The sequence below is a fragment of the Rhincodon typus genome, chromosome 21 (genome assembly GCF_021869965.1).
Source record: "Rhincodon typus isolate 14 chromosome 21, sRhiTyp1.1, whole genome shotgun sequence".
In the NCBI taxonomy this organism is placed as follows: Eukaryota; Metazoa; Chordata; class Chondrichthyes; order Orectolobiformes; family Rhincodontidae; genus Rhincodon; species Rhincodon typus.
This window is the reverse complement of record NC_063352.1, coordinates 32,985,448-33,011,781: the sequence shown is the minus strand read 5'-3', so window position 1 is coordinate 33,011,781 and position 26,334 is coordinate 32,985,448. Positions and strand designations below refer to the sequence as shown.

The following is a 26,334-nucleotide window of genomic DNA, read 5'->3' as shown; positions in this document are numbered from 1 at the left end:
CACAAAGTGAAACTTACCTTTCCATTTGAGTTAATTATTTCATATCCTGGGGTCAGTTTAGCTCAGTTGGCTGGATGGTTGGTTTGCAAAGCAGTGAGACACCAACAGTGTGGGTTCAATTCCCATCACTGGTATGAGGTTACCATAAAGGACTCTCCTTCTCAACCTCTTCCCCCACCTGACATATGGTGGCCCTCACATAAAAGCACCACCAGTCATCGGTCTCTCTCATGAGAGAGCATCCCTATGGTCTGGTAAGACTACAGTGACACAACATTTCACATCCAGATTGAGTATCACTGACAGGCCCAGGCAGTGGCCAAGCATAAGCAGTGAAAATAATGCATGAAAGCCTGAGCATCTCACCCACCACCTCATTTAACACAACCTGCTCCACTGTGTCACAGTGTACAGATGCAGCAAATAAAAATAGCAATTGCTGGAGAAACTCAGCAGGTCTGGCAGCATCCATCAAGAGAAAACAAAGTTAACATTTCAAGTCCAGTAACCCTTCTTCAGAACTGCATGGATCCAGCATTGGACTGTTTAGACACTTCAGGCCTCACAATTCTGGAATGGAAATATGTCAGCCCTGGTCCTGAAGGCCTGTCTAAGAAGAAGAATTCATGTTTCATTTATGTTGGTTTGGATCCATTCAAAAGAAAAGTTACCAAAATAACTCTTCAGAGGCCAGCATCCCATTACTAATCACCCTTTATTTGCAAATGCATAGCCTTTAACATAAACATTAGCACTCCCTCTCCATAAGTTAGACATTTAGGGCCTTAATATCCCTGCTATTCATCCTTATATGTCAGCCAGGTCTCTCTGATTGGACCAGATCAACAGCCCAATCAGGGAACTCATATCCTATGAGGTCCAGCTGGCTGACCTCGTTACAATCGCTATAGTTATAAAAAGTGAAACCTTGTTGGTGATTTCTTCATTTTTTGAGTTGTTTGGTAAAGTTGCTTAAAATATTTGACAAGGATCATAACAAACGGTTGAAGTTAGTAATCAGTGGTACATTTCTTTTCAGTCAATTACATAACTTTAACATTTATTCATCAGATATATGCCATTAATGTTTAAAGTTATGTCTATAAAGATTCCAAAAAAAATGACCACAATTACTTGCTGAATCTGAATCTGAATATTTTCAAATTCGGCTCAGGGCATTTAGAGGTGTATACATTTCAAAACAGTTGCTTTAAAAATCCAGTAATGGACTTTAAAATGAAACCTGGGCTTCAATAAAATATGCAAATCTGGTAATGAAGATTGGAAACAGATTGCTTGTCTTTCCTCCCATGACAAAGTGTTCTGCACAATACAGGTATGAAGACATTTAAAAATACACCTATGTAAAGTTAAAACAACAGATTACACTGTGATACTATATTATATAAAATTAGAATATGTGAAACATTCTTTGCCAAATGCATAAATGTAGAAGAGATCTGAAAATTTATACTCATTTTATTACACATTATGAAAGGTATGAACTTTAGCTACGATTAATTAACACTGTTTAACCTTTCGGGACCAAAACATAACCATGTAGAGCAAATCCAATTCTGAGAATGTCTGGAAAGATGAATAAGTTTCTTTAAAATGCCCATTTGGAGAAGTCTATTCATCCAGCCTCGTGAAGCATACATCATATGATGCACATAAATAATCACAAGACAACAATCTTTATGACAAATTCTTTAAAATTGTCAGCACACTATTATTGTTAGAGGTCAATACTTTGAGGTTTGAGGTTGCTTGCTGGATATAACAGTGCTTTCAGAGGGCCCTGGAAAAAGGTTTGAGACTTTTGACCACTGAACTGTAATTATTACAAAGCTATTATTTCAAAATTAGAAGATTAAAAATGTGCAATTAAACAGCGTTGTTTATAATCTCAAGATGTCCTAAAGTGCTTCACAGTTAATTAATATAGTTACTATTATAGTAAATGAAAAAATGGAAGTCATTTTGCACACAGCAAGATTCCATGAACAAAAATGAGTGGCTAGATAATCTGTTTTAGTGAAATTGGTTTACAGTACTACTTCTTTGAATTTTTCTATAAAATCTTTTATGCCCTTCTGACAGGACAAATTGAAGTTGCCATCCTGTTTAAAGGACATAACACTGTCCCTATCCCCCTCAGTGCCTGAAATCAGCCTCTTAAATGTGCGCCTTAAATAATTGCACCCTGGCCCATGGGTTGAAGGAGAGAGGTTGTGTTTGGGGGTAGAAATAGCATATTGATGTTTTCAAAAAGCCTACCAATGGTCTGAGGATGGCTTGGCGCATTATCCAGGATGAGGAGAATCTTGAAATCCATATTTTTTTCCTGCAATATTTCCTGAAAACATCTTTGAAAACATCAATAATAATGTCAAATAATTTGTCCAGTCATCCAACCTCTTTTGCTTGACCTAAAATAGATGCCTTGAATAGACTTAAGATAACCTTTCAAGGCTCACGGGTTGGCAGAGTGGTACATCACCACAGGCTTAAGCTTTAAGTCTTCACTGGCATTGGCACCCAGGAGCACTGTCATGAGATTCTTCGCCACCTTAAAGCCTGGAGTGTGTGCTTCATTCAGAGAAATGGAGGTTCTTGATGGCATTCGCTTCCAGTATAAAGCTGTCTCATCCAAACTGAAAATTTTATCTAAGTTTTAGCCTTCTTCATCAATTAATTTTTTTACTATGGGAGAAAATGCCTTCACATGCTCCTCATTTGCACTAGTAGCTTTGCCATGTAACTTTACGTTATGAAAAGCATAATGGTTCTTAAAGCCAGCAAACCAGGCACTGCTAACACTAAAGGCAGGCACATCTGCAGAATTTTTGGCTTGTTTTGTTAGATCTTCATAAATTGATAAGGCTTTCTCTTTTATGATGAGAAGGGTGGTCCCAGATCACTGCTTCATTTGCTCTTCTATCTATACACTTGGAAGCTGCTCCAGAGGGCTGTGAAGATGCTGATTGGTGTTCAGGGTGAAGATTCACATTGGCACAGTCACCACTACCAGAAGGAGGACCTCAGTAAGACACCCCCTGAGTTCAAGTGAAGACAAGCATCCAGCAGAGTGCTGTGAAGATGCTGATTGGTGGTTAGGGTGAAGATTTGCAACAGCGTTGTCATCACAACCAAACAGTAGTTTGTGGAGGGAGTGTTGTCAAGTTCAGTGTTTCCCTCCTCCATCATCCAAAAAAAAGTTACTGTGAGGACCATAAGCAAGGAAAAGTGAGTGGTCTTGTCTTGCTGCAGGTGACTATGAGGGAGAGAGCTAATCGGTGAATACTGGGTCAGGCAAATAAGTCCTTACAACTTCTATCATTCATAATGCTATTTTTTTGGCTTCTAATCCGTAAGAGTAGTACAAGGACCAGGAATGAAGGGCCACAGATAACAGGATTTGATTTAATCTCATATGAACCATGGCAGGAGAGTTCAAAGTCTCGGCTTGTTCCTCTTGCTCCATGTGCCAGGCCAGGGAAAATTCCAGTCCCCCAGGTCAGTATGTGCGCAGGAAGTATCTCCTGCGACAGCTCCTGGAAGCTCGAGTTTCAGGGCTGGAGCGGCGGCTGGGGACACTGTGAAGCATCCGTGAGGCAGAGAGTATCGTGGATAGCACATATAGAGAGGGGGTCCCACCGCAGGCTCAGACTCTGCAGGCGTGAAGGGAATGGGTGATCACCAAACAGAGCAAGAGAGATAGGCAGGATAGTGCAGAATCTCCTGTGGCCATTCCCCTGCAAGACAGATATGCTGTTTTGGATACTGTTGGGGGGAATGACCTCTCAGGGGAAAGCAGTAGAAGCAGCTCATTGTACCACGGCTGGTTCTGCTGCAGAGGGGAGGGGTAAAAAGTGCGCCAGAGTAGTACTTGTAGGGGACTCAATTGTACGGGGAAGAGACAGGTGTTTCTGTGGCCGCAAACAAGACTCCAGGATACTATGTTGCCTCCCTGGTGCTGGGGTCAAGGATGACTCGGAGTGGGTACAGGACATTCTGGAGGGGGAGGGTGAACAGCCAGTGGTACATATCGGTACAAACAACATAGGTGAAAAAAAGGGATGAGGTCCTAAAAACAGAGTATAGGGAACTAGGAAGGAAGTTGAGGAATCGGACCTCAAAGGTAGTTATCTCAGGATTACTACTGGTGCCGCATGCTAGTCAGAGTAGAAATGACAGGATATATCAGATGAACATATGGCTGAATAGATGGTGTCGGGGGAGGGTTTCAGATTCCTGGGCATTGGAACCAGTTCTGGGGGAGGTGGGACCTGTATAAATTGGATGGGTTACACCTGGGCAGGACTGGGACTGATGTCCTGGGCGGGGGCTGTTTGCTACAGCAGCTGGGGAGGCTTTAAACTAATATGCCGGGGGATGGGAACCTATGCAAGGAGTCAGAGAAAGAGGAAGCAAGGACAAAAACAGAAGGTAGAAAAGGGAACAAGAAATGCGATAGGCAGAGAAACCAAGGACAAAATTCAAACAGGGCTAATGAGAAAAATAACAGCGAGACAAACAATGTCAAAAAGACAAGCTTAAAGGCTTTGTACCTTAATGCATGAACTAATCATGCAGATAGATGTAAACGGGTATGACATAATTGGGATTACAGAAACGTGGCTGCAGGGTGCCCGGGGATGGGAAATGACTGCCCCGGGGTATTCAGTATTTAGGAAGGACAGGCAAAAAGGAAAAGGTGGAGTGGCATTGCTGATTAAAGAGGAATATTAACACAATATTAGGTCTGACAATGTGGAGTCTGAATGGGTAGAGTTGAGAAATACCAAGGGGCAGAAAACATTTGTGGGTGTCATATAGAGACCCCCAAACTGTAGTGGCCATGTTGGGAATGGCATTAAACAGGAAATTAGAGATACATGTGATAAGGGAATATTGGTATCATGGTGATTTTAATCTGCACGTAGATTGGGCAAATCAAATTAGCCACAATGCCGTAGAGGAGGAATTCCTGGAGTATGTACAGAATGGTTTCCTTGACCAATATGTGAAGGAGCCAACTAGAGAGCAGGCCATCTTAGTCTGGGTACTGTGTAATGAGAAGGGAATTGTTGTCAATCTAGCTGCGCAAGAGCCCTTGGGGATGAGCAAGCATAGAATTTTTTTATCATGTTATCAAGATGGAGAGTGAGGTGGTTGATTCAGAGACTAGGGTGCTGAATCTTAATGGAAACTATAAAGATATGAGGCATGAGTTGGCCTTGATAGATTGGGAAGAGTTACTTAAAGGGATGACAGTGGATAGGCAATGGCAAACATTCGAGGAATGCATGGGAGAACAGCAACCACTGTTTATTCCTGTCTGGCATAAAAGGTGAGTTCCTGTGGGTTCCGGTCAATGGTTGCCAAGACTCGGGTGCCGGACCGGAACTGGAAACGGCATCCCTCCTCCCTACCTTATCTCTCCCACACCCCTCCCCCCATCCAATCCTCTATCCCACTCCCCAGACCACTACCCTCTGACTCTCCTTTCCTTCCCACAACTACTCCCCCCACCCCACCCAATGCCACCACATCCAACCTTCACCCATCCCATGCTATCGCCATTCCCCCTCCCCTCCTTCAGGCTCCTCGAGACAACCCCAAAACCCCACCCGAGAACCTTGCTGCATATTCACCATTCCCCCGACCCCCAACTCTCTGAGGCCGGACAGTCTGTCCTCAGTAAAGGGCTCACGTTCATTCTTCTCTGCCCATACCTCAATGAATTCTGTGCCCACCACAACATGGATCTCTTCTTCCGCCGCCTCTGCCTCCCTGCCTCCTTCTTCAATAAACACTCCCAAACATCTCCAGAGACCCCTTCTCCTGCTTCCAACCTTCCTCCTCCTTTTGGACACACCTTGTCGGCCTCTTAGCTGCCCTGGACCTCTTCATTGCTAACTGCCAACGCGTCATTGACCGCCTTGATTTCTCCACCCCCTCACCCACTCCAACCTCTCCCCGTCCAAACGTGCAGCGCTCCACTCTCTCTGCACTAATCCCCATTTCACTATCAAACCTGCTGACAAAGGTGGGGCGGTGGTAGTCTGGAAAAGGGACCTCTATATTGCAGAGGCTGAATACCAACTCTCTGACACCATGTCCTACCTCCCCCTTAACCATACCCCCACCATGGCCCATCAAGCCACCGTTTCCCACACTGTCAGTGACCTCATCGCTTCTGGTTACCTCCCCTCCATCGCCCCAGCCTTATAGTCCCCCAGCCCCACACTGCCCAGTTCTACCTGCTCCCAAGATTCAGAAGCCCAACTATCCCAGCCAGCCCATCGTCTGCACATTCACGTGCAATCCCTATACATGTCCACACCCCACAATGACGGCCTACAGGCCCTCAGTTTTTTCCTCTCCAACAGACCCATCCAGCTCCCCCCACCAATAACCCCCTCCACCTCGCCGAACTTGTCCTCACTCTCACTAACTTTTCCTTAAATTCTTCCCACTTTCTCCAAATCCACATGGGCCCCAGCTATGCCTGCATCTTTGTCGGTTATGTCAAACAGTCCCTCTTCAGTGCATACACTGTACTGTACCACAACTCTTCCGCTGTTACATCAATGACTGCATCGGTGCTGCATTCCTGCACCATGGCTGAACTGGACCAGTTCATTGACTGCGCTAACAACTTCCAACCCACCCTCAAATTCACTTGGTCTGTCTCTGACACTTCCCTCCTCTTTCTTGACCTCTCCATTTCCATTTCTGTTGACAGTTTATGGACTGACATTTACTATAAACCCTCAGACTCCCACAGCTACCTAGACTACAACTCCTCCCAACCTGTATCTTGAAAAAACTCCATCCTGTTTTCCCAATTCCTCCATCTCCGTCGCATCTGCTCTGATGAGGAAACATTCCACTCCCAAGCATCCCAGATGTATTCCTATTTCAAACAGCATTCTTTCTTCCCCCCCACCTCTATCATCCAGACAGCCGTCCTCTGCACCGCCTCCATTCCCCGCTCCACAGCTCTTAACCAACTCCCCCCCTCAAAACATAATAAAGATAGGGTCCCCCTTGACCTCACTTTCCACCCCACCAGCCTCTGCAACCAACATATTCTCAAACTCTTCCACCAACTCCAATTAGACTCCACCACCTGGAACACCTTCCACTCCCCACCCCTCTCTACTTTCCGCAAGGACCATTCCTTTCACCACTCCTTAGTTCATGCCACACTCCCCACCAACCACTTGAAACACTGACCCCCTCCACCCCGGTACCTTCCCCTGTAACCGTAAAACATGCAACACCTCCCTCACCTCCATCCAGGCCCTAAACACTCCTTCCAGGTGAGACAGAGCTTCACCTGTATCTCCTCCAACCTAGTCTACTGCATCTGGTGCCCCCAATGTGGTCTTCTCTGCTTTCTTGAGACCAAACGTACACTAGGTGACCGTTTCATTGAGCATCTTTGCCTGGCATGTAACAGCCAGCCTAACTTCATTTCAACTCCCCAACCCCAACTCCCCCTCTGATATGTCCGTCCTCAGCCTCTTCCACTGTTGCAGTGATTCAGAACGCAAACTTGAGCAACGACACCTTATCTTCCGCCTATGCACCCTACAGCCCAGAGGACTCAACATTGAGTTCTCTAATTTCAAATAACCTTCCCACCCATCCTCTGGCTCCTTTTGCAGCCCCACCTCCTCCCTTCCATTCCATCTACCAACCCTCCCTTCCAGCTGCCAACCGGATTCATCCCTGCCATTGACCAAGCAGGTCGTACCTACTACTGCTGTCCACCCAACACCACCATTCCGCTACACCCCTCCACCGCGCCACCCCCCTTATCTGCAGCTCCCCCTACCCCCACATCCAGTCCTGAAGAAGGATAATACCTGAACTAAGACTTCTCCTTTCCTCCAGATGCTGCCTGGCTTGCTGTGTTCTTCCAGCTTCCTGTTTGTCTACCCTGGCACAAAAACAAAATGAGTAAGAGGACCAATCCATGGCTTATAAATGAAATTAGAGACAGTTTCTGATCCAAAGAAGAAGCATACAGATTGGCCAAGAAAAATATGTCTGAGCATTAGGAGCAGTTTAGAATTCAGCAAAGAAGGACCAAGGGATTGGCTAAGAAGGGGGAAAATACAGTACAAATGTAAGCTTGCAGGGAACATAAAGACCGACACTAAGAGTTTCTACAATTAAGTGAAGAGAAAGAGACTGGTGAAGACAAATGTAGGTCCCCTAAAGACAGAAACGAGGGAATGTATAGTAGGGGACAAAAAAATGGCTGAGCAACTGAATACATACCAAAGTATGTTCATACCACCAAAGTTCTCACTTCACAAAAGAGGACACAAATCAGTTACCAGAAATGTTGGAGAAAGCAAAATTTGGTGAGAGGGAAGAATTGAGGGAGATCAATATTAGTACAGAAATGGTGCTGAGAAAATTGATGGGATTGAAGGCTGATAAATCCCCAGGCCCTGATAGTCTACATCCCAGAGTACTTAAGGAAGTAGCTCTAGAAATAGTGGATGCATTGGTCATCTTCCAGGATGCCATAGACTCTGGAACCGTCCCTGCAGATTGGAGGGTGGCTAATGTCACTCCAATACTCAAAAAGGGAGGTAGAGAGAAAACAGGGGATTATATACCAGTAGGCCTGACATCAGTAGTGGGGAAAATTCTTGAATCCATTATCAAGGACTTTATAGCAGAGCATTTCGAAAGCAGTGGCAGGATTAGACAGAGTCAGCATGGATTTATGAAGGGGAAATCACACTTCACAAATCTGTTGGAATTCTATGAAATGTAACGAGTTTACAAAGGGGAGCCAGTCAATGTGGTTTATTTGGACTTTCAGAAAGTGGTTGACAAAGTCTCACATAAGAGATTATTGTGCACAATTAAAGCACATGGGATTGGGGAAGTGTATTGAGATGGATAGAAAACTGATTGGCAGAGAGGAAACAAAGACTAAGAATTAATGGGTCCTTTTCAAATTGGAAGGCAGTCACTAGTGGGGTGCCAGAGGGATTGGTGCTGGGACCCCAGCAATTCACAATATATATTCATGATTTAGATGACAGAACAAATTGTAACATCTCAAAGTTTGTAGATGATATCAAGTTGGGTGGGAGGGTGAACTGTGATGAGGACGCAGAGATCCTTCAACGTGATCTGGCCAGGTTGGGTGAGTAGGCAAATCAATGGCAGATGCAGCATAATTTGGATAAATCTGAAGATATTCACTTTGGAAGCAAAAACAAGAAGGCAGATTACTACCTGAACGGCTGGCTGTAAATTGGGAGAGGGGAGTGTGGGACCTGGCTGTCCTTGTGCACCAGTCACTGAAGGTAAACATGCAGGTGCAGCAGGCGGTAAAGAAGGCAAATGTTATGTTGACCGTCATTGCGAGAGGTTCAGTATAGGAGCAGGGATGTGTTGTTGCAGGTATACAGGGCCTTTGTGAGGCCACACCTAGAATATTCTTTGTAGTTTTGGTCTCCTTTTCTGAGGAAGGATGCTCTTGCTCTCGAGGGAGTGCAGCAAAGATTTACCAGGCTGATTCCAGGAATGGCAGGGCTGATGTATGAGGAGAGATTGACTAGGTTAGGATTGTTTTTGCTGGAGTTCAGATGAATGGGGGGGGCGGTGGGAATGGAATCTTACAGATACTTATAAAATTCTAACAGAACCAGACAGGGTAGATGCAGGGAGGATGCTCCCGATGGTGGGTGTGTCCAGAACCAGGAGCCACAGTATGAGGATTTGGGATAGACCATTTAGGATGGAGATGAGGAGACATTTCTTCACCCAAAGAGTGGTGAGCCTGCGGAATCCACTACCTCAGGAAGTAGTTGATGTCAAAACATTGAATGTATTCAAGAGGTAGTTAGACATAGCACTTGGGTCAAATGGAATCAAAAGTTACAGGGAGAAAGCAGGATTAGGCTATTGAGTTGGACGATTAGTCATGATCATGATGAATGGTGGAGCAGGCTCAAAGGGCTGAATGGCCTCCTCTTGCTCCTATCTTCTATGTTTCTATCTCCTCAAGTTCCTTTGTGCAAGACCTCTCAGATTTGCTAGCAGTCAGACTTGTTCCAGCAATACAGCTTGCTTTAATCTTTTCTGCATTGTCTCTAATGGTGCGTAAGGTACACTCCTTCATTCCTGTTGCACAAGCAATATCACATGTTCTCTCATTATGATCAAAACACTTTACAACATCTAGCTTCTCTTCCAGCATCATAGCCTTTCTTTTACATACACCACCTGCAATTTTATCACCAGGACGCTTCTTGTTATCAGTCTTGCCACTTTGTCCTCACATTTTGTGGGTAACACAGCAGAATTGTACAGTACCTCTCACAGGAAGCACAAGGATCCTTGATGCCAGCGCTTTTGGCACATGCTCACGGCAAAGGTTGCAAACTGATCATGTGATGTCAATGTCAGAATCGTGTTATAGCCAACACAAAGTTTGCGTTTTACAAATACCATTTCCCCATTCGTCAATCGTGTTATAGCCAATTCACGTTGCTGGGACACGTGTTACAGAGCACACCTGTATAATTAAAACTCTAGCATATTTATGAATTTTGAATTAGTTTCTTTTCCATTCAAAGTGAATCCAATTTATCACTTTTATTGGCCTGATTATCGGTAGGTTGCTCAGATACAATTTAAATTGCGCAGATGTATGTATTTCAAAGATTAAGCAGTGGCTTTTTGTGTTATGAAATATTTAGACATTGACATACAGAAGAATAATGAACTTTACTCTGCAAAGAAAGATGTACTAAGTAGATTAATTGTAGCGTTCATGGAATGTTTTGAAGAGGTAACTAATGTGCTAGATAAGAGAGTGTCAATGGACATATTTATATGGAACAAAAACAGAAGTTGCTGGAAAAGTGCAGCAGGTCTGAAGGTTCTGAGGAAGAGTCACTAGACCCAAAATGTTAACTCTGATTTTTTTTTCTTCACAGATGCTGCCAAACCTGCTGAGCTTTTCCAGCAACATCTGTTTTTGTTTTTTACAGCATCTGCAGTTTTTTGTTTTTATGACATATTTGTAGAGCCTTCTAAAGGTATTCAATAAGGTTCTACATGATAGAGATTCACTGAAACTAGGAGAACATTTTAAATGTTAAAATAGCACATTATACTCATGACAGATAAATAAATTTTTGGATATCATGGGAATTAAGGATTATGGGGATAAAATTGGAGTTGAGGTGAAAGATCAGCTTGTGATAATATTGCATTATAAAGTAGACTGAAAGAGTCAAGTAGCCTATTCTGCCCCAATTTCCTATTTTCTTACCAATATGGGTCCAGGAATTAGAGTATAAGAGCAGGAGCACAATATTCAGTCCTTCAAGAGTATTGCACCATTCTGCCAGAACTGATGAAAAGTCATCAATCTGAAATATTATTGCTATCTCTGTCTCCATAGATGCTATCTAATCTGCTTACTGTTTCCAACATTTTCTGCTGTTAGTACAGGTTTTCTCCCCTGCTCCCTGAGATCACATAACCTATCCATGCGGACAACATTTAATTTCCCTAATTTAAGAGAACTGAATCAAATGTTGACTTTTAGAATTTATTTTTACAGTTGATACCCAACTCTATGTCTATATTCATTATGTATAGCCCGTAAGTAAATAAACACCCCTTCAGAAAGCCTTTTCAAGGGCCTTAATGTTCTCCATTTTGTGACTGGACCAACATTGATAACATTGATGTGCTTGGACCATGACATTGCACAAGGATCCTAATCATTATGTGCTTTTGCAATGGTGTCAGGATGATGGCCATTGTCCTTCAATAAATTGGTGCCTATAATGATCAGGAGCTTTTTGCTTTAGCTGTCTTTAGGGTGCAATTCAATTGCAAGATTTTGATAGCATTTTCCATTAATAAGAAACGTTCACACAGTTATCAGTAGTTGATAACAAATCACTTTATGAGTAAAGCATTTTACAAAAATAGAAGGAACAAACAAGATTAATATGTTACTTCCGTAAGAATTTGCTTCATAGGAAACTGTGGGTCATAATAAAGAAATCTTTAAGCACATTATTATACTTATTTATCAGTATTGAAATTAGTAGACTAGAATTTGTATATAATTTTTAAAAACCATTCACAGATGTAGCATCGCTGACAGGCCAACATTTGTTATCCTCAACCTCATTGCACTTGAGAAGTTGGCAGTCAAATTCCTACCTGAACTACTGCAGACTATACAATATAGGTGCATCCATGGTGCTGTTATCTAAGGAGTTCCAGGTTCTTGACTCAGCGATATTGAAGGAATGATTATTTATTTCCAGATCAGGATGGTTGTTGTTTTCAGTTCCTGATGTTCCAATACAGTTATTGCCCATGACCTGCTAGGTGGTAAAGTTCATGGCTTTAAGATGTGCTTTAGAAGAAGCCTTGGTGAGTTGCTGTAGTGTACCTTGTTGATGATACAAACTAAATCCATAGCACAATTAATGGAGGGAGTGAATTTGGTGTGCCGTACTAAAATAGATTCTGCAAGACTATTTGAGTCATTATAATTATTGTACTTGGTTTTATAAATATTTCTGTGATATATTCTATAAAGATTATTATAAATGCATTGACCTTATTTGGATGTATCCATTAAGTCTCACCAAAGACTTTCTTTCTATTACTTGCTATAATCTTATAGCAATAATGCTATAGTCTGCAATAATCAGGATGTTTAGCCAAATGTTACTGGCTGATTTCTAAAAGTTTGAATGTGATCCTGGGTTCTACAGCAGATTGCTGTGGGCTGAATATGACACTTCTGAATTGCTATAGAAAACCAACACAGCAACAGTGAAGAAACATGACCAGAATATTCTTTACAAAGTGGAGTTAAATCAGTCCTTAACCAATGTGTTTGTTCCTAACAGTGTTCCAGACATGTACAATTATAATGTTGAACTTCACCATTAAGAGTAGAAACGTTGTTGAAAGTTAAAATTTGGCCTCCAGGCAATGACTTTCCTGTGGTGATACCTGAGATTTCTCCAGGAGACAAAGCACGATTCCAAATTGTGAATCCAGCCAAATTCCCTATAAAGGACTCATTATCATCAAAGCCTCCTCCCATATTATCCTGTTCCTGCCCTATTATAAGTGTTCCACCAGCAGGGATCTCATAGCCTTTTCGGAATTTGGAACCAGTTGCTGCCAGACGTCTGTCAATGTAGTACCAGTACTTGCCCTCAAAGGAAGACCAGATGATGCATACATGATGCCATCTGCCATCTAACAGTGGTCTCACAGGAAGCTCCCTGAATGATGGATCTCCAATTACAAAATGAATGGTAGTTTGTTTGCCTGTATTTCTGCCATGGAGTACCAACTTGTTGTCATTATCCTCGGTTGCATATGACAACATTGTTCCCAAATAGTTTGCCTTGGTTTTGAGCCAAGAGCAGATGGTAATTTCAAATAGCCCAGTTGAAAAGTCTTTGCCAAAGGTTGCATAGTTTTCAATGGAAGAATTGGGAAAGTGCATCATCGAATTCACATTGCAGACTGCAACAGAGAAACAAATGAACAATCAGACATATCGGGCAACATGCTTACAGATCTAAGCAATAAGTGTTAACTGATTCATACCTTTCACACCTCACTTAGGGGTAGATTGTCACCTAATGTTAGCTTTGTATGTCAGAGTTTGCTCTCGATACCAAATATTATCACCTTGCATGATGCAACGTAAATATTTATGTAATTTATAATATATACAAATTTTAAGTCTAAATCAGACTGTGGGCTATTCCAGCCTCTGCAGGAAGTTAAACTATAACCTGCCATCTGTGAGGAAAAAGGAAGACATAATGTTTTTCGAGGACTTTAAAACTTTTAACTGAATCAGCAACGTGGAAACTCTACCAAAAATTGCTCAAATGTGGGACTAAAGATACAATTAATGTAAATATTTATATTTTAGGATAGATACAGAATTTTAAAAAGGCAGCTTTATTAATTACAGACACAATCACAACCATAGAAGTGGAGCTTTTATTGATGCCACAGATGCTCAGAAGGAGACTATCTTGTCCGTGCTAATAAATTATACGGCATCTGTTACCACGTTGGAAGTACACTGAGGCAGCAAATAGAGGGAAACAAATTGAAAATATGATTAATCGGCAAGCTGGGGTTTCTAATAGTATGAGTGTTGTAAGAATAGGAAACTCTAAATAGGCTCCTGCAGAAGATGGTGGTAAGAGTGTATATAATGTTCTGATGGAGTATGGTTTAGTAGACCCTTTCCAATTTGACATTTTTTGGGAAGGGTCCTCTAGAGCTTGTCAAGGACTCTTTGCTTAATCAGTATGCTATACGCACCCATTCCAAATAAAGACATTTAAGGGTTATGCTATTGATATTCCAACATTATGAAAGATTGAGAGGATTAATAAAACTTGTTTCTGTTAGTTGGTAAATCAGTAACTTGGGCTCAAGATGAAGATTACTAGTTGAATAACAAATGGGAAAATTTTGAGAAATATTTCACACCGATTATTACAACAAATGCAGTCAAATTAAAATAAATTTTATAAGAATTTGATACATATTCCAAAAGGAAGGATCTAAAAATATATTGCGAAAGGGCAGGAAAATGAGGTTAAAACAGATGGCTCTGGGTGAAGAGGTCGCACACATCAAGCCAAAATAGTTTCCAAACAATAACTTTTTATTGTCATCTGCGACATAGAATCATAGAGATGTACAGACCCTTCGGTCCACCTCATCCATGCTGGCCAGACATCCTAAATAAATTTAGTCCCATTTGCCAGCATTTGGCCCATATCCCTCTAAATCCTCCCTAATCATTCAGATGCCTTTCAAGTGTTGTAATTGTACCAGCCTCCACCACTTTCTCTGACAGCTCATTCCATACACACATCACCCTCTGCATGAAAACGTTGCCCCTTAGGTCCCTATTAAATCATTCCTCCTCACCTTAAACCTATGCCATATAGTTTTGAACTCTCCCACCCTGGAGAAAATACTTTGTCTATTTACCCTATCCATGCCCCTCATGATTTTATAAACCGCTATAACGTCACCTCAGCTTCCGATGCACCAGGGAAAATAGCCCCAGCCTGTTCAGCTTCTCCCTGTAGCTTGAACCCTCCAACCCTGGCAACATCCTTGTAAAGAGATGGCAAAAACTGCAGATGCTGGAATCAGAGGCAACACAGTGTGGAGCTGGAAGAACACAGCAGGCCAGACAGCATCAGAGGAGCAGGAAAGTTGATGTTTCAGGTCGGGACCGTTCTTCAGAAATGGAGAGGGGGAAGGGAGCTGGGAAATAAGTAGAGGAGGGGTGGGGCTGGGGAATGTAGGTGGGATGGTGATAGGTGAGTGCAGGTAGGGGGTGGTGGGGATTGGTCAGTGGGATGAGTGGGGTAGATAGGTGGGAGAGAAGATGGACAGGTTATGTCAGGTCAAGGAGATGGGGATGAGGGACCCTTCTTCAGAAATGGGGAGGGAAAAGGGAGTTGGGAAATAAATAGAGAGAGCAGGGGTGGGGCTAGGAAAGGTAGGTGGGATGGTGATAGGTGAGTGCAGGTGGACCCTTCTTCAGAAATGGGGAGGAGGATGGTCTCCACCATTTCCGCCACCTACAATCAGACCCCACAACTAAACAGATATTTCCCTCCCACCCCTATCGTCCTTTCGTAGGGACTGCTCTCTCCATGACTCCCTTGTCCACTCCATACTACCCATTAACTCCATCACACCCGACGCCTTTCCCTGCAACCGCAGGAAGTGCTACACCTGCCCCTACACCTCACCCCTCACCTCCATTCAAGACTCAAAACAAACCTTCTATATCAGACAGGGGTTCACCTGCACATCCACCAACTTGGTCTACTGCATCCGCTGCTCCCAATGTGGCCTCCTCTACATCAGTGAGACCAAGCATATACTCAGAAACTGTTTTGTAGAGTATCTGCGCTCTATATGTGACATACAACAACACCTTCTGATCGCCAACCATTTTAACTTCCCCTCCCACTCTCTGGGTGAGATGACCATCGTGGGCCTCTTCCAATGTCACAATGGCACCACCCGCAAACTGGAGGAGCAGCACTTCATATTCCACCTCGGCAGCCTACAGCCCGATGGCCTAAACATGGAGTTCACCAATTTCAAAATCTCCCCACCCCAGCCTCATCCCATGTCCAACCCTTCCTGTCGTCCCTGCCTCCTTGACCTGATGCAACCTGTCCATCTTCTCTCCCACCTATCCGCCCCACCCATCCCACTGACCAATCCCCCCACTCCCTACCTGCACTCACCTATCACCATCCTATCTACCTTCCCCAGCCCCACCCCTCCTCTATTTACTTCCCAGCTCCCTTCCCCCTCCCAATTTCTGAAAAAGGGTCCCAACCCGAAATGTCAACTTTCCTGCTCCTCTGATGCTGCCTGGCCTGCTGTGTTCCTCCAGCTCCATACTGTGTTTTCTCAACATCCTTGTAAATCTTTTCTGAACCCTTTCAAGTTTCACAACATCCTTCCTATAGCAGGGAGACCAGAATTGCATGCAGTATTCCAAAAGTGGCCTAATGGCCTGTACAGCTGCAACATGACCTCCCAACTCCTATACTCAATGCATTGACCAATAATGGCAAGCATACTAAACACCTTCTTCACTATCCTCTCTATCTGTGGCTTGACTTTCAAGGAATTATGAACCTGCACTCCAAGGTCTCTTTGTTCAGCAACACTCCCCGGGACCTTACCATTAAGTATATAAGTCCTGCCCTGATTTGCCTTTCTAAATTGCAGCACCTCACATTTATCTAAATTAAACATCATCTGCCTCTCCTCGGCCTATTGGCCATCTGATCAAGATCCTGCTGTATTCTGAGGTAACGTTCTTCACTGTCCACTACATGTACAATTTTGGTGTCATCTGCAAACTTACTAACCATATCTCCTATATTCACATCCAAATCATTTATATAAATGACAAAAAGCAGTGGAACCAACACCCACCTTTGTGGCACACCGCTGGTCACGGGCCTCCAGTCTGAAAAGCAACCCTCCACCACCACCCTCTGTCTTCTGCCTTCGAGCCAGTTCTATTCAAATGGTAGTTCACCCTGTATTCCATGTGATCTAATCTTGCTAACCGGTCTATCATGAGGAACCCTGTTAAATGCCTTACTGAAGTCACATCACATCTACAGATCACATCTACCACTCTGCCCTCATTGATCCTCTTTGTTACTTCAAAAATCTCAATCAAGATAGTGACACACGATTTCCCACGCGCAAAGCCACATTGACAATCCCTAACTAGTCCTTGCCTTTCCAAATACATGTAAATCTTGTCCATCAGGATTCCCTCCAACAACTTGCCCACCACCAATTTCATGCTCACCGGTCTATAGTTCCCTGGCTTTTCCTTACCATCTTTCTTAAATAGTGGCACCACATTTGCCAACCTCCAGTCCTCTAGCACCTCACCTGTGGCTATCAATGATACAAATATCTCAGCAAGGAGCCCAGGAATCACTTCCCTAGCTTCCCACAAAGTTCTGGAATACACCGGATCAGGTCTCAGGGATTTATCCACCTTTATGCATTTTAAGATGTCCAGCACCACCTCCTCTGTAATATGACATCTTGAAAAATGTCCATTATTTGTTTCCCCATGTTCTCTACCTTCCATATCCTTCTCCACAGTAAACACTGATGCAAAATACTGGTTTAGTATCTCGCCCATCTCCTGCGGTTCCACATGTAGGCGGCCTTGGTGACCTTTAAAAGGCTCTATTCTCTACCTTGTTACCCTTTTGTCCTTAACGTGTTTGTAGAATCCTTTTGGATTCTCCTTAACCCTATTTGCCAAAGCTATATCATGTCCCCTTTTTACCCTCGTGATGTCCTTCTTAAGTTTACTCCTACTGCCTCTTTTTTTGCTCCCTGCTGTCCATACCTGGCATATGCTTCCCCCTTATTCTTGACCAAAACCTCAATTTCTCTAGACATCCAGCGTTCCCTACAATACCAGCCTTGCCCTTCACCCTAACAGGAAAATATTGTCTTTGGACTCTCGTTATCTCATTGTTGAAGGCTTCCCATTTTCCAGCCGTTCCTTTACCTGCCAACATCCAACCCAATCAACTTTTGAAAGTTCTTACCTAACACTGTCAAAATTAGCCTTTCTCTAATTTAGAACTTAAATTTTAGATCCGGTCTATCCTTTTCCATCACTATTTTGAAAATAATAGAATTATGGTCACTGGCCCCAAAATGCTCCCCTACTGATACCTCAGTCCCCTGCTGTGCCTTATTTCCCGAGTAGGTCAAGTTTTACACCTTCTCATACTGATTTAGAAAATTTTCTCCTACACACTTGAAAAATTCCTCTCCATCTAAGCCCTTAACACTATGGCAGTCCCAATCTTTGTTTCAAAAGTTAAAATCCCCTACCATAGCCATTGTTATGGCTATTATTCTTACAGATAATGGAGATCTCCTTACAAATTTGTTTTTCAATTTCCTGCTGACTATAGGCAGGGTCTATAGAACAATTCCAATAAGGTGGTCATCCCTTTCTTATTTCTCAGTTTCACCCAAATAACTCCCTGAATGTATTCCCAGGAATATCCTCCTTAAGTACAGCTGTAATGTTATCCCTAATCAAAAGTGCCACCCCCCCTCCTTTCTTGCAACCCATCCCCTTTCTATCCTTCCTACAGCATCCAAACCCTGGAACATTGAGCTGCCAGTCCTGTCCATCTCTGAGCCATGTCTCTGTAATAGTTTCTCCTTTGAGCTTTCTCTGATAAATCAACTCAATGCATGCACAAAATATCAAGCATATTTGATCTTATTTCCATTAAAAAAGTTCAGAGATTTTTAATTGTCAGAAAAATCTGTATTAGTAGACATCATCCATGTCAATACAGATACAATACATCATTTTCTCATTTGTATCGATTCTTAGAAATAAAGATCCTTTTGAATCTAAGTCATCTACAGGCCTTTATGAATCTGTATAAAATTATGTTTTTGTAATGAAATCTAATAAAAAAAAGGAATCAGAGATAGTAGGAACTGCAGATGCTGGAGAATCCGAGACAACAAGGTCTAGGCCCGAAACATCAGCCTTTCAGCTCCTGTGATGCTGCTTAGCCTGCTGTGTTCATCCAGCTCTGCACCTTGTTGTCTTTAATAGAAAAAAGGGTTTTTTCCTTTTTTCTTTTTGACAATCTAGCATTTTTTCTTTGTAAACTGCACTTACTAAGTGTGGGATTTTGGATTAATTGTCCATTTCAGTACCCATCTATTTGCCCTCTTGTAAAAAAAAGTTGATTTTTCATTTGGACAACACTTTACCAAAAGAAATCTTAAATCAACTTAAGCTACAATTATATGGCAGCTACACGGTGCAATATATGTTCAGTAGATTCAAGTTCTAGTACTATTTTCATATATTTTCCAGATTGTCAAGAAGCAAAGCAATTGTGCATGTATGCAGGTTTTCCAGGTGAGTAGAGCTCTGGTTATCAGTTGGTAATGTCAAACAATAGCAAATTATGAATGGGAGTATCCAAACTCCTGAACCTGAAAGATTTTCAACAAGCTTTTAACAGTTCCCAGGTAATGATAAGGGTTGTCTAAGTAACTTTTCGTGAAGCTGAAGCTACATAAATTGATTCTATACCTAAGGTTTCCTCCTAACAGGCTTTGGTACCACTTTATACTTCTCTTAGGGTACCACTGCACAGCCAAAACTGCCTTGCACTTCTGTTAAAATATCAAATAAACTGCATTCTATGAGATGCAAAAATAGAAGATTTACTATTTTTATTTAATGAAGTGCTTCAGGACATTTTACTACTTTAAAGGAGCTACATATACAATTTGGTATGTCTACAGCGTTCGAGCATCACTTCCAGATGTGTGAGATATGGAAATCAAGTTGTGCAACAAACACCTGAAGAGAAAACATTTGCAAGGTTACAGGGAATGGATGAGAGTAGGCAGGAGGGTTACTCTTTCACAGAGCTGGTACAGACAGTACACACTAAATAGTCCTATTCTACATGGTATCCATTCTATGACTTCAGGAACAAAAGTTCTTATGCTTTGTTGTGATTTGTGCTTTCTGAGACATCCAGTTCATATACCATTCTAAATCTATCTTTTTGTGGTGACTTTCAGCAACTCCATGACCAATAGTTTTACCAAGCAGAGTTTTGTATGGCTATGGAACACACTAACTGAAAGCAGCAGCCATGTCAACAACAGTTAAGACTTTTAAAGAATAGTTTTGATGTGGGTTTAAAGAAAGGGACGAGATATGGGAATTGAGCAGACACGTGGGATTAGTACCACTCCAGTGGAAGATTAACGTCAATGTGCATGCTTCTGTGTTATCATTTCTATATTTATTTCCGTTTTCCAAGCTACCAGTATTTTTCGTTGGCCTGCTCCTCTGATATGCAATTTAAAATCCTGACATTCTTTTGTGAAACAAAAATGCATAAATTTCCTATTGACGTGCTTCGTTTAACATTGTTCCTAATCCTCAAATATTGTATAAGAAGAACCTTTTTCTGAATTCAGACTCGACAAAGCTTGTTAAAGTCTTAATAGCTCTGACAAATTTCCACTCGTTCTCTTTGGAGACGAGTATTTCGGTTTGGACTTCCTCATAACTCAGGCCTTTAAAATTTCTGAATGCGTTTTGGAGCCCTAGTCTGAGTTTCCCACGATGCGGCAATTTTATTTTTTTCCCCTGTAAAGCAGAGACTAAACTCTAACATGACACTTCCATATGTGGCATCATCCAGACTGATAGCTCTTCTGACTCAAAGTCACAGGTTTGGGTCTATTTTTCAAAATTTTATTCACTTTTTCCTCCACCTCACCATGTTCAATCTACGGTTTTAATCGCTATTCACTACAATTTTCAGTTTCTCTCCTGCTCCTTTTACAAACAAACCAAATGTCTTGATTTCACACTCTGAACATTGTTGCTTTCCTGCGTACTGACTATTGATCATAATTAGTCTAGTGGTCTTAATATACTTCTGCTTTTATAGAAAGGGTATTTAGACATTCCATGGAACTAATTTAGCAGCTACATGTTCTGGACCTCAGACCTTCCGTCATTTTGTAGGCTCCGGTTTCTTAAAAGGGCTGTTATTTTGAAGTTGGAGTCGAGCTATTCTGGGATTGGAGGTGAGCTATGCTGGTGGGTTGGAGGACGGTACTGAAGAGTCAGCACTTAAAGTATTCGTTTTAATGAAACATTTACACATTCCAATGCCGTACAAACAATATATGCGGTAAAATACACAGCATGGTACTGCTATGTTTCCTTGCAAAATGAATTTGCCTTTGTATGTGTTTTTTTAAAGATTGTATCCCTCATCTGTGTATCACATTCTCCTTTGCAACATTTAAAATCCTAACTTAAATTTGTATCATTGCAATGCATCTGTGGCTGGGGTAGAATTAGCCCTGTTATCTTTGAAGGCTCGGGTTTGTGGGCTGAGATTGATACTAAATTATTCCCCCGGGATCTGTACATAACTTTTTTTAAATGAGACCAGGAATGGCAGGGGAAGCTCAAGTTTCAACTGCATTTTCGGCGATACGAACTTTTTGCGTTTCTACATTTTTGAACAGCCTGCCCACCTTGCTGGCGCTAACCAATTGTTAGTGGAACTGAGACATACTTGAGCCTTCCTTTTGGGAATCTTGCTGCTTGGCAGCTTTGACAGGCCTCGCCCTGTGCACTCGCGGCTCTATCGCTGCTGCCGCCTGCACTGGCCTCGGCTTTGGCGAGAGAGCGTCGTTCTGCAAGGTGCTTTTCATCCGCTCCTCAAACCTGGCTATTATCACACTGTGGCCTTTAACTTCATCCCGAATGCTTTCCATTTCCTTCTGTAGTTTGCTCCTGCCCGCGGCCAGGGAGCTGATTCCCTCGCTCTGATCCTCTACTGCTGCAGTCAGGTTGGCCATCATCTCGGTCTGCTCTTTCTTCTCTTTTGACATTTGCTTGCTTCGCTCGTTGAGGATCTGTTCCAAGGTCGACATCTTCAGGTCAATTTTCTTGGTCTTCTTCTGCAGTTTCTTCAGCCACGATTTCAAGGTGGCGATGTCATTTTCTGTAGCAGTTTGGAATCTGTTCATTGTGGCGCTGATTTTATTGTACTGCTCTGTTAACGACTGGAGCCGAAGGTCCACACTCGAAGAAATATTGAAGTTGGCAGAAATGGTTTGTAATCGTGTCAAGCTGAGTTCTTGGAATCGCCGAAACTGTGTTAATAAAATTGGAAAGAAGACACATTTAAAATAATGTTTCACCAGATGCCGCACTAGATTAGAGAGGGGGGGAAAGTCTTTAAACGAAATCATGTTGAAATCCCGAGACGGTGCAATCATTGGATAATAGATACAAACAAGGAGAGAAGTAGGCCATTCAGCCCCTTCAGTTCAGCCGTCAATAATATCATGTTGTATGTGATTGTAACCTCAAATCCGCGTTGCCGCCTACTTCATAACCTTTCACCTGCACCTTAACAAGAATGTCTGCCTTAAAATAATCAAAAATTCTGTTTCCAACACCTTTCAGGAAAAGAATTCCAAAAACTTATCATCCTCTAACGAAAAACATTTTTGCCTCCTCTATTTTGGACGGGTGATCCCTGCTTTTTAAACCGAGATCCCCGAATTCTAGATTCTCCCACAAGAAGAAACGTCCTCTCCCACATGTACCCTGTTGACAGCTTTCAGTATCTTAGCTGCTCCAATCAAGCAGCTTCTTGCTTTGCTAGATTCCAGCAGATACAGTAAATCTGTATTTATTTCTCCCCAGTAATTGACTGGGGGGGAATGGCTTTGTTTGACCACCAGAGGGAATTAAAATGAAGCCATTTCTCGATGTGAATGATGAGCGTGATCTGAGTGTTTCGACCCTCAGAGAAACTGTGTCCAACAGGACTTGCTCAGGAAGCACACAGAGGTCTGCAGCCAGATGTGTTTCTCTGACTCACCTGCTCCTCCAGCCGTCTCAGCCGTTCAAAGAACGGTTTCCTTTGCTTCACACTTTCAGCGTGTTGTGAGCAACTGACATGCAGGTTGCAACAAACCCAAATGATGAAAAACCAAATAAATTTTTTGCTGAACTCCATCCCGAACAGAATTATTCTGGATCCTCTCTGCATTCCTTTCAGTAAGGGCAAGTGGCAGAACCTAAATACGAACCGTGGTGCTGTATGTGTGTGTACGTGTGTATAAGGAGGACTTGCTTTATATTTGGCAGCTGCATGTTTTACATGAATCATGTTTCATCTCTACACCACTCGCACCCCCCCGCCCCCCCAACCCCTGGCTTCTGTTACAGGGGAAATAGAAATAAATGTAATCCATTAAAAAGATGAGATTTGCAGACTACAATTTCCAAATGCATTGAAATAGTTTCCAAATGCTTACGCTGTAATTCAGCAGTGAGCAGTGAGATCCGGTGTCCTTGAAATAATACACCAGAACCTGATGCGCCTGAATAGTTTTCCAGGTGGGCCACGCAATGTCTGGAGATTGTATTGTAAAAACAGAATGTTGGAACCACAGATATGTGAGCATCTGTAAAGGTTTTTTGGAGTGTTTACTCTTCAGCATTGCCAGTATTTGAAGATTTTTTTTCTATATTCTTGTGGCTCGCTGTCATTTGGGTTTCCTTGAATCACAGTGCATTGGATTGTTTAGGCTAATTAGATGCAATCTGTTAATTGTCAACTACTGACAGAAGAAAGGAGATATAAGTATTTGATGAAGCAATATTTTCAGATCATCTTCAGAGTGCAGACTTATTAGAATCCCATAACATCTGCCAATCAACGGGTGGGAAACCATGATACAGTTCAAAACTATTTCCTTGTCAGTTGTTTCCTGCATTTGACCTATGCAATTCAGTTTCATTGCAGATGTAGCCAAGTCTGGGGAAAAAAAAAATTCAAAGAACTGCTGTACTAGACAATCGTATAAGGCAGGTCTGTAAAAATAGAGGAGCAATTGTCATCCACACCTATTAAAATACTCAGACTTCCTCTGCAGAGCTTTGCTATTATATTTCCACTGTTCTACCATTCAGCCAAGAACAACAACTATTGACTTTACCAGTGCCCTAGAGAAAAGAATAAGTGGACTGTAATTAGAACTATAAGTCTGTAAGATGGCAGGAAAAGGCAGGAGAGCAACTTGTGAAAATAACGAAGTTCAAAGAAATAGATTTAAGTAACAGTCAGACCAGGGTAAAGAATGTGCAAACATTAATGGTCAGGGAACAGATAAATTTATGGATTATCAACAGAAGATTAGTGTTAGGAATAAATTGAGGGGAACGATAACAGCTCCTAGTGAAATTGAAGGGACTGAAAGTTGACAAATCCCAGAGGCCTGATGATTTACTTCACTATCGATGTTGCACCATGATCATCATTCAAAATTTTATGTGTAGCTGGAGATTGGAATGTTGCAAATATAATCTGTTTAAGAAAGGAGGGAGAGAGAAACTAGGGAACCACAGTTCTATTAGCCTGGCATCAGTAATAGAAAAAATGCTCAAAAATATTGTAAAGGATGTGATTACTGGACACTGAGAAACTAATGATCTGATTGGGCAATCAACATTGATTTCCCATGGGAAAGTAAATAAGAGTTTTAGTTTTGGGTGTTACTATTTTCTAAGCAACCTGCTTCAAGATATATTATTACACAACTTGAACCTGGGCCATACAACTACTGCACCACAAGAGATCTTTTTTGTGTGTTACTAGCAGAATAGATAAGGAGGATCCAGTGTATGTGGTTTATTTGGATTTTCAGAGGGCTTTTGATAAACATAACAGGTTAGTAAACAAAATTAGAGCATTTGGGATCGGGGTAATAAACTGGCATGGGTTAAGGCTTGGTGATTACCAATTAAGGTGAACGGAAAGTAAACACGGAGTAGCAATAATTAGATCCTCAGAGATAGTAGGAACTGCCGATCCTGGAGTCTGAGATAACAAGCTGTGGAGCTGGATGAACACAGCAGACCAAGCAGCAAGAGAGGAGCAGGAAAGCTGACGTTTTGGGCCTGGACCCTTCTTCAGAAAATTAGATCATGCTAGGTTGGCAGGCTGTAACTGAAGTAGAAGTAAAGTTGTCATAGTTCCACTCTCTTGTTAGAGAGGGTTGACTGCTGGTGATTTAACTTGAGGGTTATCATGCCTCAGTGGAGGGGAGAGGTTGAGAAGGAGGCACCTTCATGGTAACCTCAGCCAGTGGGGGAATTAAACCATGCATCACTATGCATTGCAAACCAGCTGTTAAACCAACTTAGCTGACTGACACCCTGGGTTAGGATTAGTGGGTTATCAAAAGGATCGATGTGTGGGCCTCAGCTATGGACTTCCAAATCAATTATTTGGATGTGGGGAGCAAATGAAATATTCTCAAGTTTGAGGATGACACAAAATTAGGTGGGAATGTGTGTGAGGAGAATGAAAAGAGGCTTCAAGGAAATTTGGAGAGGCTGAATGAGTGGACAAGGAGATGGTAAATGGAATATACTGTGAATAATTGTGAAGTTATCCACTTTGGTGGGAGGAAGAGAGATGCAGACTACTTCTTTAAATGGTGAGAGATTTGGAAGTGTTGATCTCTGAAGGAATCTAGATGTCTTTATTCATAAATCTCTGAAGGCTAATGTGTAGGTGCAGCAAACAATTAGGATGGCAAATTCTAAGTTTGCATTGAGTGCATGAGGATTTGAGTACAGGAGTAAAGATGTCTTGTTTTAGTTGGATAGAATGTTTGTGAGGACATATCTGGAATATTGTGTGAAGTTTCAGTCTCCTTACCTAAAGAAGAATATACTTTCCATCAAGCAAGTGAAGGTTTACCAGACTGATCGTTGAGAATGGCAGGACTATCTAATGAAGAGAGATTGTGGGGACTGGGTCTGAATTCTCCAAGACTTAGGAAAATGAGAAGTAATCTCTTTGAAACTTACAATATTCCTAAAAGCAAGATGGAGTAAGTGTAGAAAGAATGTTTCCCCTGCCTCAGGGGATGGGGAGTGAAACGGTGGTCCAGAACTAGGAAACACAGACTCAGAATGATGGGCAGGCCATTTAAGACTGAGAGGAAGAACTTCTTCACTCAGAGGATAGTGAATCTTTTGTGTATCTACTCCAGATGGCTCTGGATGCTCTCATTGAGTATGTTCAAGAAGAGATCAACAGGTTAATATTTATTGGTGACATCACG

The 26,334-nt window shown here is 42.2% G+C and overlaps 1 protein-coding gene across 1 annotated transcript; it reads right to left on the bottom strand.

The window, feature by feature from the left end:
* Window positions 1-11,954: 11,954 nt before the first annotated feature.
* Window positions 11,955-23,350, bottom strand: LOC109927106 (pentraxin-4). The gene is given in 4 exon segments (XM_020527007.2): window positions 11,955-13,566; window positions 21,756-22,338; window positions 23,076-23,311; window positions 23,314-23,350. Coding segments are annotated over 4 exon segments (1,494 nt in total). The 3' UTR covers window positions 11,955-12,928.
* Between the last annotated feature and the right edge of the window lie 2,984 nt (window positions 23,351-26,334).